Source organism: Sarcophilus harrisii, chromosome 3 (genome assembly GCF_902635505.1).
Source record: "Sarcophilus harrisii chromosome 3, mSarHar1.11, whole genome shotgun sequence".
Taxonomy (NCBI): Eukaryota; Metazoa; Chordata; class Mammalia; order Dasyuromorphia; family Dasyuridae; genus Sarcophilus; species Sarcophilus harrisii.
The window spans coordinates 436215403-436230531 of NC_045428.1; the positions used below are offsets into that span (position 1 = coordinate 436215403).

Sequence of the window (15129 nt, forward strand, 5' to 3'; positions counted from 1 at the left end):
TTAAATCACATTTAGTATAAATGAGTCAATCAGTGAGTCAATAAACATGTATTAAGCATTTACTATATGCTAGGTGTATATTAATCACTAAAGAAACAAAAACATGCAAAAGATAATCCCTAACTTTAATAAGCTCCCAGTCAAATGGGCAGGGAATGAGCCTATTCAAGTCTTCTTGAAGGCACCATGAAGGGAAAGGCATCAGAGTTGGGCTTTGAGGGAAAGTAAATATGTCATCAGGGAGAGACTTCACACGCATGAACTCATGGGATCTTCAAAATAACCCTTATGTCATCATGATTGATTTTTATAACCACATGTTGCAAATAAAGTGAGGCTGAGAAAAGCTGATTTAGCCAAGATCAATGGTCTTTTTTGATAGGAGATGAAACTAGAAACTCAAGGTATTTGATTCCTATTTCATAACTTTTTAAATCTCCCTATGTATGACATTCTTTTAAAAATTCTCTTTTTCCTCTGTAGTCTAATTCTTTTCAAAAATTTTTAGACTATGACCTCATCTCTTCAGAGACAAGAGCGATTTCCTTTAGGTTTTGTAAAAGATAAACAAAGCTTCCAATTAAGTTTAAGTTCAAAAGGTAGTAGAAGAGCAGAAATATGACCTAAATCACTTTGGTATGGTAGAATACATCTGGAATCTGCCACTGGGTAGACTGAGGCTGTCTGTCTCTTATTCTGAGAGTTCCAAACTGAAGTGAACTAAGCCAATAGAATGTTTGAGCTAAATCTAGCACTAATATAATAATACTTCTGAGTTATATGCCCCATAGTACAGAAGCCCACCAGGCCACCTAAGGAGGAATTAAATGACCCAGGCTGGGAATGCACCAGGTCAAAAGTTCCCATGCAAAGGAAAATGCCTGAGGGTTCCCAATGTACTCACTGCTGTATTTTGTGTGTGTGTATGTATATATGTGTGTATGTGTGTGTGTGTGTATTAGAGAGAGAGATCTGACCTCATAAATCACTTCAATCTCCCTATTCAATGAATAAAAAATGAATCTCTGTTTGCTAGCAATGCGGAGATAGGCTAACAGCTTTTTCTGTAGGATTTATTAATATACCCCTTGTCAACTCTGATCTTATTTAGAATGCATGTTAGACATAAAAAAATCAAACATGTTATGTATGGAAATGTATTTTATAGTAATCATGACAGTATATGCTAAGTTAAGAATGCAAATAGTTTTCATGTTAACCTTTTTGGTTAATTAAGGAAAAAAACTGGCTATTTCTTAATTCAGATTTTCTTCATAATTGGATATCTTTGAGTAACTAAAGGAAAATCAATTGTTTTAATTTCATGTGATTAAAACAGAAAATAAAATTCCCTTTAAGCATAGAAGATATATATATTTACATATGTACATGTATATGTATATATAATCATCTCTAAATTAAAACTAGATTCAAAATTTTATAACCTTCATAAAGATCCTTAACTATGAGGTTTTAGCTTAATTATTAATAAACCAGTAAGTGTATATATTATGTAAATATATAATTTAGTACATATTTGTATGGTCATTTCAGTTTATAGAAATTAGTATTTGTCTTAGGACAAGAACATATATTTAAATGGTCTAGTCTCTTTGCTACTTATGTTGATTAGGTTGGCTATACTGAAAGACATAATGACTACTGCATATTCCAGACATCCTTTAAAATAAAGAAATTCACAAATAGTCTTTTTGTGGAAAGAAAAATGTGTTTCTAACAAAATATTTTGCATAGCTACCTGGATTATTTTGCTTTAACTAGAGAAAAAGAAAAAGAGAGACAAAGAGGGAAAGACAGAAAGAAGCAAATGAGAGAGACAGAGGGAAATGGAGGAAAAGAGACAAAGAGAGGAAGGAAATAGGGAGAAACAGAGACATAGAGCTTCTATTTGAAAAAGATCTCTCTCTTTTAAAAATAATCTCCTTAATGGTGTCCTAGCTCGATGCACTATTAGTCAGCAAAAGCAAGGGAGAGGCGGTAGAAAGGGGACTGAATCTAAAAGTATAGTAACCCTCTTTCACATGCAAATCTTTCAAAAAATTATCTCACACTTTGCTGGAGTGCTTATGTGGCACTATGCTAGAAGTAGAGATACAGAGATAATGGGTCTTATCTCTGTTCTCAGATACATTTATCTATCTATCCACACACACAAATATATCTATAGCTGTATACATACAAATACACACACACACACACACACACACAGAGATACACACATACATAAAAGAGCTGTAACATAAGGCAAAATTTGATGAAACATTTTACAGGGCAGCTAGGTGACACAGTGGATAGAGTTCTGGGCCTGGAGTCAGAAGGACCCAAGTTTAAATCTGACCTCAAACACTTACTTGCTGTGTGATCCTGGGCATGTCACTTAAACCTCAGTGTCCTCACCAGTAAAATGAGTTGGAGAAGGAAATGGCCAAACATTCTAGTATCTTTTTCAAGAAAACCTCAAATGGGTTTATGAAGTCAGACATAACTGTGAAATGACTCAATGACAAGAATGGAGGAAGAATGAGGGAAATGACTCCTATCCTCATATCTTCTCATTAATATGAGTGAGTATAGTGAATATTGATGTATATTATGTTTAGTGAGAGTCTGTCCTATGGTAAGTAATGTTCAGAACACACAATCAGACAAGGTCCCTGCACATTAATTTTTGTCAAATGATTTCCACTAATAATTAATTCAAGAAGACTCAAATCCATCTTTCCTATACTTTCCTTTCCCAAACTCACCTCCTCAGATTCTGACTTTTTAAATAAAATTTTATGCCTGTCTATCCACTGGGAAAATAGCATCAGTGTATAAAGCATGTGATTAATTTAACAATTAGACATCCTTGCACTACCACAGATGACAGGGATTTAATGGTGCAATTGTTTTTTTTTAAGTCCCTGATAACTAAAAGAATGCTGACATGACAACTGATATTAGTAACAGGCCATTTCCATGATAATTAGGTTCATTTTATTTCTCTCCCCCTACCTCCCCCCCAAGGCCATCCAAATACAGGTATTGGTTATGGGTCAGATAAGAAGGCAGTATGATTTCAAATTAGATATTTCTTGTTTCTTATCTTCAAACCAAATTAGAAGGAGCTATAAATCACAGATTTAATATGATTTGAAGTTCTTTGCAAAGCTTAAAATAAATCAAACCTTTAAAGATCACATAAGAAACAGCTGAAGCAATTGGTGGGATTTAGCTTGGAGAAGGGAAGAGTGAGAAGAGTCATAAAGATGTCTTCATATACTAGAGAGACTGTTCTGTTGGTCGAAGGAGCATACTTGCTTGTGTTGTGACAAAATATAAACAAAATGCAGGGGAAAGCTTTCATACCAGAACAAGAATCTTGAGTTTGGAGGGAAGATAGTCTTGCCTCCAAAAATTGCTGTATGGTAATTGGACTAAGGCTAATGAAGAAGGAGCAGAATTCAGATGCCAAAACACACTACAAATGCCTCGTAGTCCCAATCCTGAAAACAGTCTACCTGAGTCACTTAACTTTTCAGTGCCTCAATTTTTTTTTACCTTAGTTGAACAATATAGATCCCTTTAAAATAATAAAATTCTATGAATAAAATCCATCTTCCTATACCTCTACATATGTCAGCAAATATTGTTGGCAATTGGAAATGATATCAGTAAATAGATTACTGGATCATAGATTTTGATTTGAAAGAGACCTCATAGGTCCTATAATAGTATAACCATGTTTTGTAGGTGAAAGAAATGATGTTCAGAAAGTTTAACTGACTTCCCAAGGTCAAACAAGTAGCTCCTCTGATGTCAAACTTGCTGACATTTCTACTGCTTACAAAAGAATGCCGAGTTAATTTGCTCTGAACACACCCAACAAAATTGACCATAATTGACTTGAGCCAAAAGAAATGTTCCAATTCTAGAATGTTGTTTTTGTTAGATCATGTCCAACTTTCTGTGACTCTATTTGGAGTTTCTTGGCAGAGATATTAGAGGGGTTTGCCATTTCCCTCTCCAGTTCATTTTATAGACTGAGGAACTGAGGCAAACAAGGGAATGTGTCCAAGGTTACACAACTAATAAGTGTCTGAGGATAGATTTGAACTCAGGAAGAACGCAAAGTATGGCATTCACATGTCCTGATTGATTAATTGATCACCCACCTCATAGAATTCTGGGATTAACTTTGTCTTAGTACTTTGGGTCATATCACACTTACCATATGGCTTTTCCAATGTCTAATAAAGACTGTTCAACGTCGACTGGATTCAGAGGCTGGGTATTTTATATAGAAAGTTCTCTCCTTCAAAACTGCATTTATTTCTTTGTCTTACTAGTCTCTATAACCCTAAATTCCTGCCCTGTATTATCCAGTGCTCAGAAAATACAAGCAACAGTAGCCAAGTGATTGTACACAAAATCATCTTTCAAAGCAAATAAAGATTTCATGAAACCTAACATGCCATATTAGATTTCCTAATAAATGTCATCACAACAATGGCTGCACATAGTGTTATTAAAATAAATAGATAAATAAAGAAATCAATTAACTATCCCGGGCTTTGTTCCCAGTTTGGCACTGAATGGTGGGTTCTTCTTAAGGGGCTGCTGATCAAAAGAGCACTTTCTTCTAAAGAACAGAGAAAATGAAATTTCTCAATGGAAAAAATGAACTGCATCACTGTCACTATCAAAAATTCTACTCTTAGGAACATTTGGTTCCAAAAATAATAATAAATACATAACTGGTTAAAATGATTATTATAGCAGTTCACCTATACATAGTATTCAAGGTATGCAAAAAAACTTTGAATATGTTATATTGAATATATTAAATAATATAGAATATATCAAATTGAATATATTATTGCATTTAAGCTTTACAATAACTATGTAAGATAGGGTATTATACCATTTTATAGATAAAGAAATTTGAGGTTAAGGTCAAGGGTCACACAGTAAGTAAATTATTTAATTATCATTTGAACTCTCATCTTCCTGAATCCAAGGGCTAACACTTAATCCATTACACCTTGAAGTTTATAAAAATGTACAGTGGAGGCACCTTGAACTTCTGGGGCATAGCTTCCTCTTGCCATATATTCTAGAAAATTTCAATCAGCTTTTATATGAGCAATGGACTCCTGACTTTGAAAATCTCAGCTGGAATAAAATCAGTACTCAGTGCTTTAAACACAAAAGTTATCCAATGGCATTCAAAACTCTTTTTTCAGTTGGAACTTCTAAGGAGTGATTGATTTCAACTTGAGATAAATGGTCAATAGAAGAGATTATCTTGAAACAATCACAGGGGATCTCTCGCTTAGTCCTTCTTGGCAAGATTCTTGGCAGAGTTCTTAATAGACTGACCATATACCTAGAAAAAGGTTGTCCACCCCAAAGTCAGTGTGGCTTCAGAAGGGGCTAAGGAACAATCAATATGGTGTTTACTGATTGACAAATCCAGGAAAAATTCCAGGAACAGAACAGAAGCCTGTATTCAACATTTGCAGATCTGACCAAGGCCTTTGATACTTTCAGTCATGAGAACTTAGGGAAAATTATGTTGGAACATAAGGTTTTGCAAGGGTTGATATTGAAAAATTATTCCTGCATATGTTTTGAAAATTTAAAAAGCTTTAATAAAAAAGGAAATTAAGTCAAAATTCAGTTGCTCAGAGAAGTTCATCAGTATAGTGCATCAATTTCATTCTGACATGCCTGACCAAGTTCTAGACAATCGACAATGCTCTCGAGCTTTCCCAGTCACCACTGGCGTGGAACAATGCTGTGTGCTTGCTCCCATGCTTTTTAGCATGATATTTTTAGCCATGTTGTCAAATGTTTTCATTGTAGACTAACACAGAATCAAAGTCAGCTCCAGTACTGATGGTAAATTCTTTAACTTGCAAAGGCTACAAGCCACAACTTTAGTGGAGGGAATATTAGTACATTGTTTTTTGTTTGAGATGATTGTGCACTCAATGTAGACCCCAAAGCAGAGATGCAACAAAGTATGGATTAATGCTTGAGCTAAATATTTTTGGCCATGAAGCTTATCAAACATCTGGCAGCCTCAACCTTCCAAAACCAACAAAAAGCCTGAAGTAAAATCACAAAAATGATATTCCATAACAAGAATAGCCTGAAACAGTTATGTTCTTAAAATATAAAAGTCTAGAGGGCAAATTTGTAAAGTGGGATTATCTTAACATGGAAGATATTTTCTCTGCATACAATAGCTCTCTCCTTACTTTTCAGGTGAGAGAGACTGATGATTTGTGTGGCTTTGCCTCATTGAAATACAATTCATGCCCATGTCAAGACATTACCCTTGTGATGTCATTGTTCCTTTTCTAGAAGGAAGGCTGAATGACAACAATCTCTGTTCCTTAGAAGTGGACGAGTTAAACTTTCTCTGCTACAGGAGAAAACGAAATGCTATATGCTTACATACAATTATTCTCTATAACCTGCCAGGCAGAAATAGTCTATATTCCCTTACCAAAATATACTTACAAAAATATACCAACTAAAGGTTAATAATTTTCTTCCTTTTCTTACAGACTTTCCCTTATTTAAAATAACCAAAAATCCTTTACTGAGAAGACAAATAAACACATGTGGCTTTTTCCCCATACCAACTTTAAGTGAGAAACACCATTGGAAATAATACTTCTGCATTTGAAAAAAAGATGCCCTCCTTGCAGTCTAAGGAAATGCTGAATTTTTATTTATGTTAAAACCTGCCTAATTTTTAAAAAATGTCCAATTCTGACACTCTCTGTGTAAACCCCTAGAGAAGTTGGTTGAATAAGGCCTGTAGAAGCAGTTTCTGCTATATTCCTAGCTCAGATACAAGGAATCATCTATATCACAGATTTACTCTTTAATTATGAAGATATTCAAAAGATAAATCTTTTGTGAGAATGGATCAAAAATAATTTTAGTTGTAGCTTCCTCAAAAGGAAAAACAAAACAAAACAAAATGAGCAGCCCTTAGATTTTAAATGAGTGTAACACAGCAAATTCTAAGCCACAAAAGTTATGACTAGTATGAGCAATGGAAGATGTAACTTCTAAGAGCATAAATTTTTATTATAAATGAACTAACCTGTGTACCTTTTTTAATTTCAAAAAAGAACACCACAAAGAAACTTAGGCCAATTAAACCAGGTTTCTATTGTATTTTTTTTCCTTCCTTAACTTCTGTTTCGTTCTGTTTGCTATAATCCCTTCAAAACTGCCATCCAGTTTCAGATTATCGCAGCCTCTGGCATTGTCCTGCTAACTAGAATCTCGGATTGGAACCGCCACATATCTGATAACAATTGCTTTCAAATTGACATGGATCAGGAAAAGCTGCTTCTTCAAAGCTCAGACAGAATCTAATAGCCTCCAGTCCTTCCTTAAGGCCAGAAGGGTGGCAGACCCTGCTGAGAGAGTCATTTCATTCTTCAGAGAATTAATACCAGTCACAGGAAACAGCCAGGAGATGATGACATCATCTCAGCTAACAGAGCTTTTCTGACAATGAAGAAAAAACACAGAGAAACTGCTGGGCTTCTCTTTCCTATTTTTAACATCAATTATTTAACTTTTAAAAATAAGTCACATGCCACATGATTCAAAAGCATTACAGGTAATAACTGGTAACTAAAAATACACTTTCTTTTCCCCATTTTTAGAATCAACTGACACAGTGCAGTGAGAAGGCAAATTCCCTGATCTTTCTTCACCTTCATACCTAGAACCTATTTAACCACAATGACTACAGGAACCAGAAGCCAAAAGGACAGTTTTGTACATCATTCACTTTCATCTTTCTCTAAGATATTTACCACATATATATATTTTAAAAATCTTGATTTTAAAAAATGTTCTTTATAGCTAATAACATACCATCATTAGGAAATATTTTTTTAAAGCCTGTCTACTTGAATTCTTATTTATCTCCACCAATCCCAGAAATAGTGCTGTATTAAATTGTCAAATATATTAAATTAATTCATCCACCAAAAGTTTCTTTCTGGCATTTTTCTGGTACCCAAATAAAATATTACTGGCCCTGTTTCACCTTCCTTCTCTATCTCCCTTCCTCTGACTTACGGTGTGATGTTTTGTTCTGATCACTCTGGACACTGTCTGCTGACTGGTTGCTGGAGGCAGAAGAGATGCTGGAACTCCTGACAAAACCAAATGCTGCCAATTTGGCAGCAGGGAGACGGGAATATCCGGGAGGACGAAGTCCAGATTTGGGGAGATTGGCTCTTACAGCATTTGAACTGGAGGCTTTCTTCAAATCAGCTGAAAAAAAGGACAACAAGAATGATTGTTTTGCTTAATAGAATGAACCAGGTAACCCCATAAGTTGTAAACTGCATAAAACCATAATTTTGTTTTTTTTAACATTTATTTATGTTTTTTCTGATTATACATGTATACTAATTTTTTTAATACACATTTCTTTATGAACCATATTGAGGGAGAAAATCAGAACAAAAGGGGAAAAACTACAGGAGAGAAAAAAAAAAAAGGAAAAACATAGCATGTGTTGATTTACATTTGATCTACATAGTTCTCTTTCTGGATGCATTTCCTATCCAAATAATATTGGGATTACCTTGTATCACTGAATCACTGAGAAGAAGCAAGTCTTTCATATTGATCATCACCAAATCTTGCTGTTATGGTATACAATATATTTTTTTCTTGTTTCTCTCAGCATCAGTTCATGTAAATCTTTCCAGGCCTTTCTAAAATCAGATTGTTCATCATTTTTTATAGAACAATAATATGCCATTACTTTTATAAACCACTACTTGTTCAGCCTTTCCCTAGCTGATGGACACCTACTCATTTTCCAATTCTTTGGCACCACACAAAAATGCTACAAACATTTTTACACATGTGGATCCTTTTCCCTCCTTCGTGATTTCCTTAGGATACAGATTCAGTAATGGTATTGTTAGGTTTAAAGGGTATGCACAGTTTCATACTCCTTTGGGAATTGTTCCAAATTGTTCTCAAGAATGGTAGGATCAAAATAAACCATAGTTTCCAATTATCTTTAAAGATTTAAAGGCTGGAAGTTGCCTCAGAGGTGGTCAAATCCAAATACTCTGATATTCTGCCAATGAGGAAATTCAGGCTCATAGGGATGAAGGTGACTTGTATAAGATCATATAGGTAACAAAGAACAAAACTCAATTTTTATGATCTCAAATCCAGTGGTCTTTCCATTACCCTGAGCTTCTTTTCAATGAATATTCTAAAAATAGTATTGCCAAGTTTCCGAATGAACCCGTCTTCTGTTTTAACTTTATGGAACAAAGTTTTCTAGCAATTTAGGTTTCCAAATGGAACAGGCATCATGAATTCATAAATGCTTGAAACCAAATTGTTATCAGACTCACAAAAGACAGGCTCACAAAATGATTTTCATGAATATTTGTTTGGCTCCTTTCATTATTTGTTTCTGCTTTAATCTTTGAAACCACTTTAGAATCACATGAAAGCCCATTTATTCCAAAACAGTTAACATTTTTGTTTTAAAAAAAAAAAAAAAAAAAAAAAAAAAAGTTAGCCTCTACTTCACCATGAATGAATGGTTACTGGGAATTGAGTCAGGACTTATTGCAAGGTGATTATTGTAAGAAAGGAATCTGAAATACTTTTGATTAATATTTTATTCTATAATACTGAAAAATCTTGTGTCATGCTGTTAATCTGACCTAACCCTGGAGAACCCCAAACCATCAAGCTAGGGAAATTTAACAATATCATTTTCAGATTATTCAGCCCTTGGTCTCTGAGTTTACAGATATTATTTGGTATTCTTCTGGGTCTTTATATCATCTAGTCCAGTTGCGAAGAAATCAGCCAGAAGTATTTTTCATAGAATGATAGTCCAAACAGCAGTGAGAAAATAACTATAAGTAATTTGGGACTATAATTATTTGTCTGAACATGAATTTGAACTCAGGAAGATGAATGTTCCTGACGTCAGATCTGGTACTCACTCTATCCATTGTGCAAGTCAACTGTCCTATATTTGTATATGAAAAAATATTATATATATTTGTATATATACATATATAACACCTACATATATATTTATATGAAATATATATACTTGTGTAAGCTCCCTGAAAACAGGAATTGTTGCTTTTTTGTATCCTCAGTACCTAGCATATGGTAGAAACTTAATAAATGTTTTTTATTGACTGATCAAATGACTTTTTTTTCACTAGCCTTTTCTTGTTCCTCTTTTCCACACATAAAATTACATGTCATTCACCCAGTCCAGTAGAATAAGTGGAAATCAGAAAACAGAGTACCAAAAAACTTTAGAGCTAAACTGTTTAAAAATCTTAAATATCATCTAATCCAAGCTATTCCTTCTATTGCTGAAGAAACCAAGACCTGGTTAAATGGAGAGATTCACTCACAGTAGTACAGTTATTCTACTTAAATAGGAGCAGAGTTAAATAGTTGCAGAACAGTTATTGACTATACATTGGTAGATGAGAAATCTATAACAATGAAATTACTGAAATTCAGCCCCCAAAACAAACTATAATACCCATAATTCTAATTATCTTTCTTTTGGCCTAAAATAAGTTTATTCTGTATGTTTGTATTTATTATTCACTCATTTCAATTGTGTCTAACTTTGTGACTCTGTTTTCTTGGCAAAGAGGATACTAGATTCGTTTGTCATTTTCCTCTCCAACTCATTTCACACAGGAAGAAACTGAGGCAAACAAGATTGAATGACTTTCCCACAGTCACACAACTAGCAGGGCACTGAGTCAAGATTTGAATTCAGATCTTCCTGACTCAGGCCCTGTGCTCTATCCACTGTACTTGCCCCTTAATCTGTATACTTTTATACAAATCTAGATATCTTTTATTAATCTCTAGAATATAATCACTGCATAGGTAGCTGAATGAGGTGGCTGAAATTCACTTTCAAACCAAAATGACATTGGACATGTCATTCCATTGTCTGATTTTTGAAATGTTTTAGGTTTGCCTATTCCTAGTTACCTAAATGATTTGAAGTTATTCACATCTCTAAAACCTAAAAATATGTTACAGTAATCCTCAAAAAACTGAATTCTTTGAAAAGAATTTTAGTCATTGCTATTTTCCAAAAGGATCCAAAGGAGTACAGCTCTTTCCTTAGCACAGTCAAAATTTTGATTATTCAGGAATGTAGTTCTGTATGTCTGTTGACACATACACAGCTTTGCCCTTGGAAACAGTGAAAAGTGTAGTCTATGGTCTACTTCAAACTGTAACACAGCACAGAATTTAGGGAGAGATAAGAAGTCTCTTATAATTCTCCCTTTTCCATCTCTCCTGGCCATCTCCACCTTATCTATTTCACTCAGATCCTCTTTGGAAGAATTTTGAGAAGACCAATAAATGTCAGATACTGAACTTGGTCTTTCATTGGGTCTTTTTCCAAAACCTGCTCCTAACCTGCTAGGTGAAATAAATGATTTATGCAGCATATTAAAAACCTTTCCCAATGAGTAATTCTGTCATTGTTCATTTAAAAGGAAATTAATAGAAATAAATAATAGGTTTTTAAAAAATAGCCTCAGTATCAATAGTTCAAATCCTATGCAAAGCAGCATAAAATAAGCACTCTTTATTTTCTTGAATAAATCATTACATTTTGACAAGATTTTATGGAAATGAAAGATTAACAGTCCTGTTTGAACTGAAAAACCGATTTTAATGTCATTGAAGATTTGAAAGATGCTTTGCTATTTCAAAGAGAAACCATTTTGTCCTTTTGAAAAAAAAAATCTTTTGAAGAAGGAAAATTGGCAAATTCCTCCAAAACTTCAAGAGCTGTTTTTGTTGTGCCTTTTTTCTTTTTCTTGATCTTCCTTTAAATGTGACACTGTAAATGCTAGAGGATGGCTCTTGAAGAATGACAACCAGAATGAGCTAGTGTTCTAATAACTTAATTAAATGATAGTGATGAGGCAGTACCCGTCATTATGCAACATTTTTTTCAAGCCATAGGTAAGAAAATAAAAGAATCAGGGATTTTAAAGACAATTACATTGAATAATGTAGTAAGTCATATCTCTATGGATAGAGGAATACAGGAAGAAGGGATAAGAAAGAGTTATGTCTTTCAGACTCATTGTTTACTATAATTTAATATCAGAATAATTATTTCTTCTTTCACATTTTTTACATACCATGAGTATACACATATTAAATAAACAGTTCTTTTAGGGAGCTAGATAATGCACTGGACTTGGAAACTTGGAAGTTACGTCCAGGAAAATCTGAGTTCGAATCCAGCCTCAAAAGCTTACTAGCTATGTGACCTCAGGCAAATTATTTACCATTTGCCCAGTTTCCCCATCTGTAAAATGGTGTTAATATTAATATAATTTCCCAGGTTTGTTGAGGACAAAATAAGAAAATGTTTATAAGGTGTTTTGTAAATCTTAAAACCCTATAATAAATGCTAACTCTTGTAATTATAATTATATATATATTAGTGTTCCCATTTTTTTTTTTTTGCTGAGGCAATTGGGGTTAAATGACTTGCCCAGGGTCACACATTTAGGACATATTAAGTATCTGAGGTTATGAACTCAGGTCCTCCTGACTTCAAGGCTGGTGCTCTACCCACTGAGCCACCTAGATGCCCTGTTATTGTATTTTAATACATTATTTTCCCCCAAAGTATCTTCTGACATTAGATAGTTGGCTAGATCATGTGAAGGAGTGGCTAGCCTTTCCTGTCTTGTTTTGAAACACTAAATAAAGATAGAGATATCTGAAAGTCTGAAAGACATAGCCGTTTCTTATGTCTTCTTCCCATAACTCCCCTATCTATAGAGATATAATTTACTAGATAACTCAAAGTAATTGTCTTTCAAATTCCTGATATAGATATCCATATCTATATCTTTATCTTTATCTATATCTATCTATTACTACCTTTATATATCAAGTTTCCACTAACCAGGGAGACTGTTTCAGTAAAGCAAATAGAATCTGTGCCCTGGGAGCAATAAAAAGTAATAGACCCTGGAGCAAGGATTTTTTTTTTTTCCTGTTACAAATTTCTTGTTGTTATTAAATTATTTCAGTTATGTTCAATTCTTCATCACCCCATTTGCAGTTTTCTTGGCAGAGATACTGGACTGGTTTGTCATTTTCTTTTCTAGTTCATTTTATAGATGAGGGAACTGAAGGAAACAGGATTAAGTGAATTAATTACCGAAGGTCACAAAACTAGTAAGTACATGACCCCAAGTAGAACTCAGGTCTTCCTGGGTTCCAGCCCTGATGCTCTATCCATGTGCCATCTAACTGCCCTTGAATAAAAAAGGTATACACATACACACACACACACACACACACACACACACACACACGTACACAATACACACACACGAATACTGAGACCTGGATCAACCTGTTTATCTGTATTGTTGGTGGTGGAGGAAATAGATTGAAGTAGGTATGATGCAACAATGGCTAAATAAAAAAAAACCCATTTATTACATATATATCTTGTATATAATATATATAGCCTTCATGGATGATATGAATTGGGTTGGAGGTAAGGCTCCATAGAACGGAGCGCTGACTTTAACAAAATAAAGAGAAGTCCTGGTTGTTCAGTTATCAATTATCTAGCAGCCTCAGTTTTCCTGACATTATGATTCCAAAAGCAATGCCTGTTACCCAAGGCTACATCCTCTGCCACCATCCCAGAAGCTATAAGGAGCCTACAACGTAAAGCTAGCATAGGATGGGATATGATTTCTTGGCTTGCTTGGCAAAGGAAAAGCGCTCTCTTATGATGACTTAAAACAGCTTAGTCAAAACCCAGTTCAGCATAGAAAGCAATAAGGCGGGGGTGGGGTGGTAAAAAGTGACCTTTTCAAGTACATAAAAGAAGAGAGAAGCATCCGACAAATGAAATATTATTATGGTGATGACGACAAAAAAATCGTATTTCTAAGATAAAATGCAAGCCCTTCTGTTTAGGAATGAAGGATCATAGTCCTTCATAGTCTGGCTCCAACTTATCTTTTCACCCTGATTTCATACTGCTCCCTTCACATCTCCACATTTACTACTTCCCACATATGTCATTCAATCTCTTACCAGCATCATATTGCATCAGCTCTCCCTCATATCTAAAATGTATTCTCTCTTCACTTCCAACTTCAATAAAATACAGGGAATATAAAAATAAATAATAATTTCTAGCTTATTTCAAGCCTCAGCCCTAGTGCCATCCCATATTTTACACTTCTATAGTGCTTATTTTTATTTTAGGACAGGTTTGGAGTCAGGAAAATTCTTTTTCCTAAATTCAAATGTGGCCTCAGACACTTCCTATATTGTGTGACTTTGGCCAAGTCACTTAACCCTGTTTGCCTCAGTCTTCTCATCTGTGAAATGAGTTGGAGAAGGAAATGGCAAACCAGTCCAATATCTTTGCCAAGAAAACCCTAAATAGAATTACAACAAGTCAGACATGACTGAAAACTGATTGAACAGCAACAATAATATAACATAAGCTTCTCCAAGATCAGGACTGTTTCATTTTTGTTTATGTTATCGCTAGCAAATATATAGTACAGTTCCTGGCAATAAAATATGCTTAAATAAAGATTTTCTGAATGAATGAATAAATGAATGAATGGACAGTGGCAGCCATTAGGAAGTAGGAAAAAAACATTAACTAAAGAAATATAAAAATCCTAGGTCATTCACTGTAGAAGTAATCTGACGTCTCTTAGACCTTGAAGACTATATTCAGGTCACACTTTATTACACACACACACCAAACAGTAGAATTCAGCAGTTGGTAGGGACATAATACACACATTAAATAAACACAGTTGATATGTACTAGGGATACACAATTTGTGAAATATATGGAAAGATAAAAGGAGATGATTATGTAGAAAAGGCAAAAAAGGACAGGTAGACAGCCTTCACTGATGTACTACAAAGAATTTGAGAGGATACTTAGCAACTAGGGAAGTCAAGAAAGACTTCTTGTAGAAGGGATAGCTTGAACTGAATAGTGAAGAAGTAAGGGATTCTGAG

General features: G+C 34.3%; 1 protein-coding gene across 1 annotated transcript in view; it reads right to left on the minus strand.

Moving 5' to 3' along the window:
* MTUS2 (microtubule associated scaffold protein 2) overlaps positions 1-15129 on the minus strand; it is a 620079-nt gene that overhangs the window by 389346 nt on the left and 215604 nt on the right. The window contains exon 5 of the mRNA XM_031960747.1: positions 8125-8322. Coding sequence (XP_031816607.1) covers positions 8125-8322 — 198 coding nt within the window. The remainder of the gene's footprint in view (positions 1-8124; positions 8323-15129) is intronic.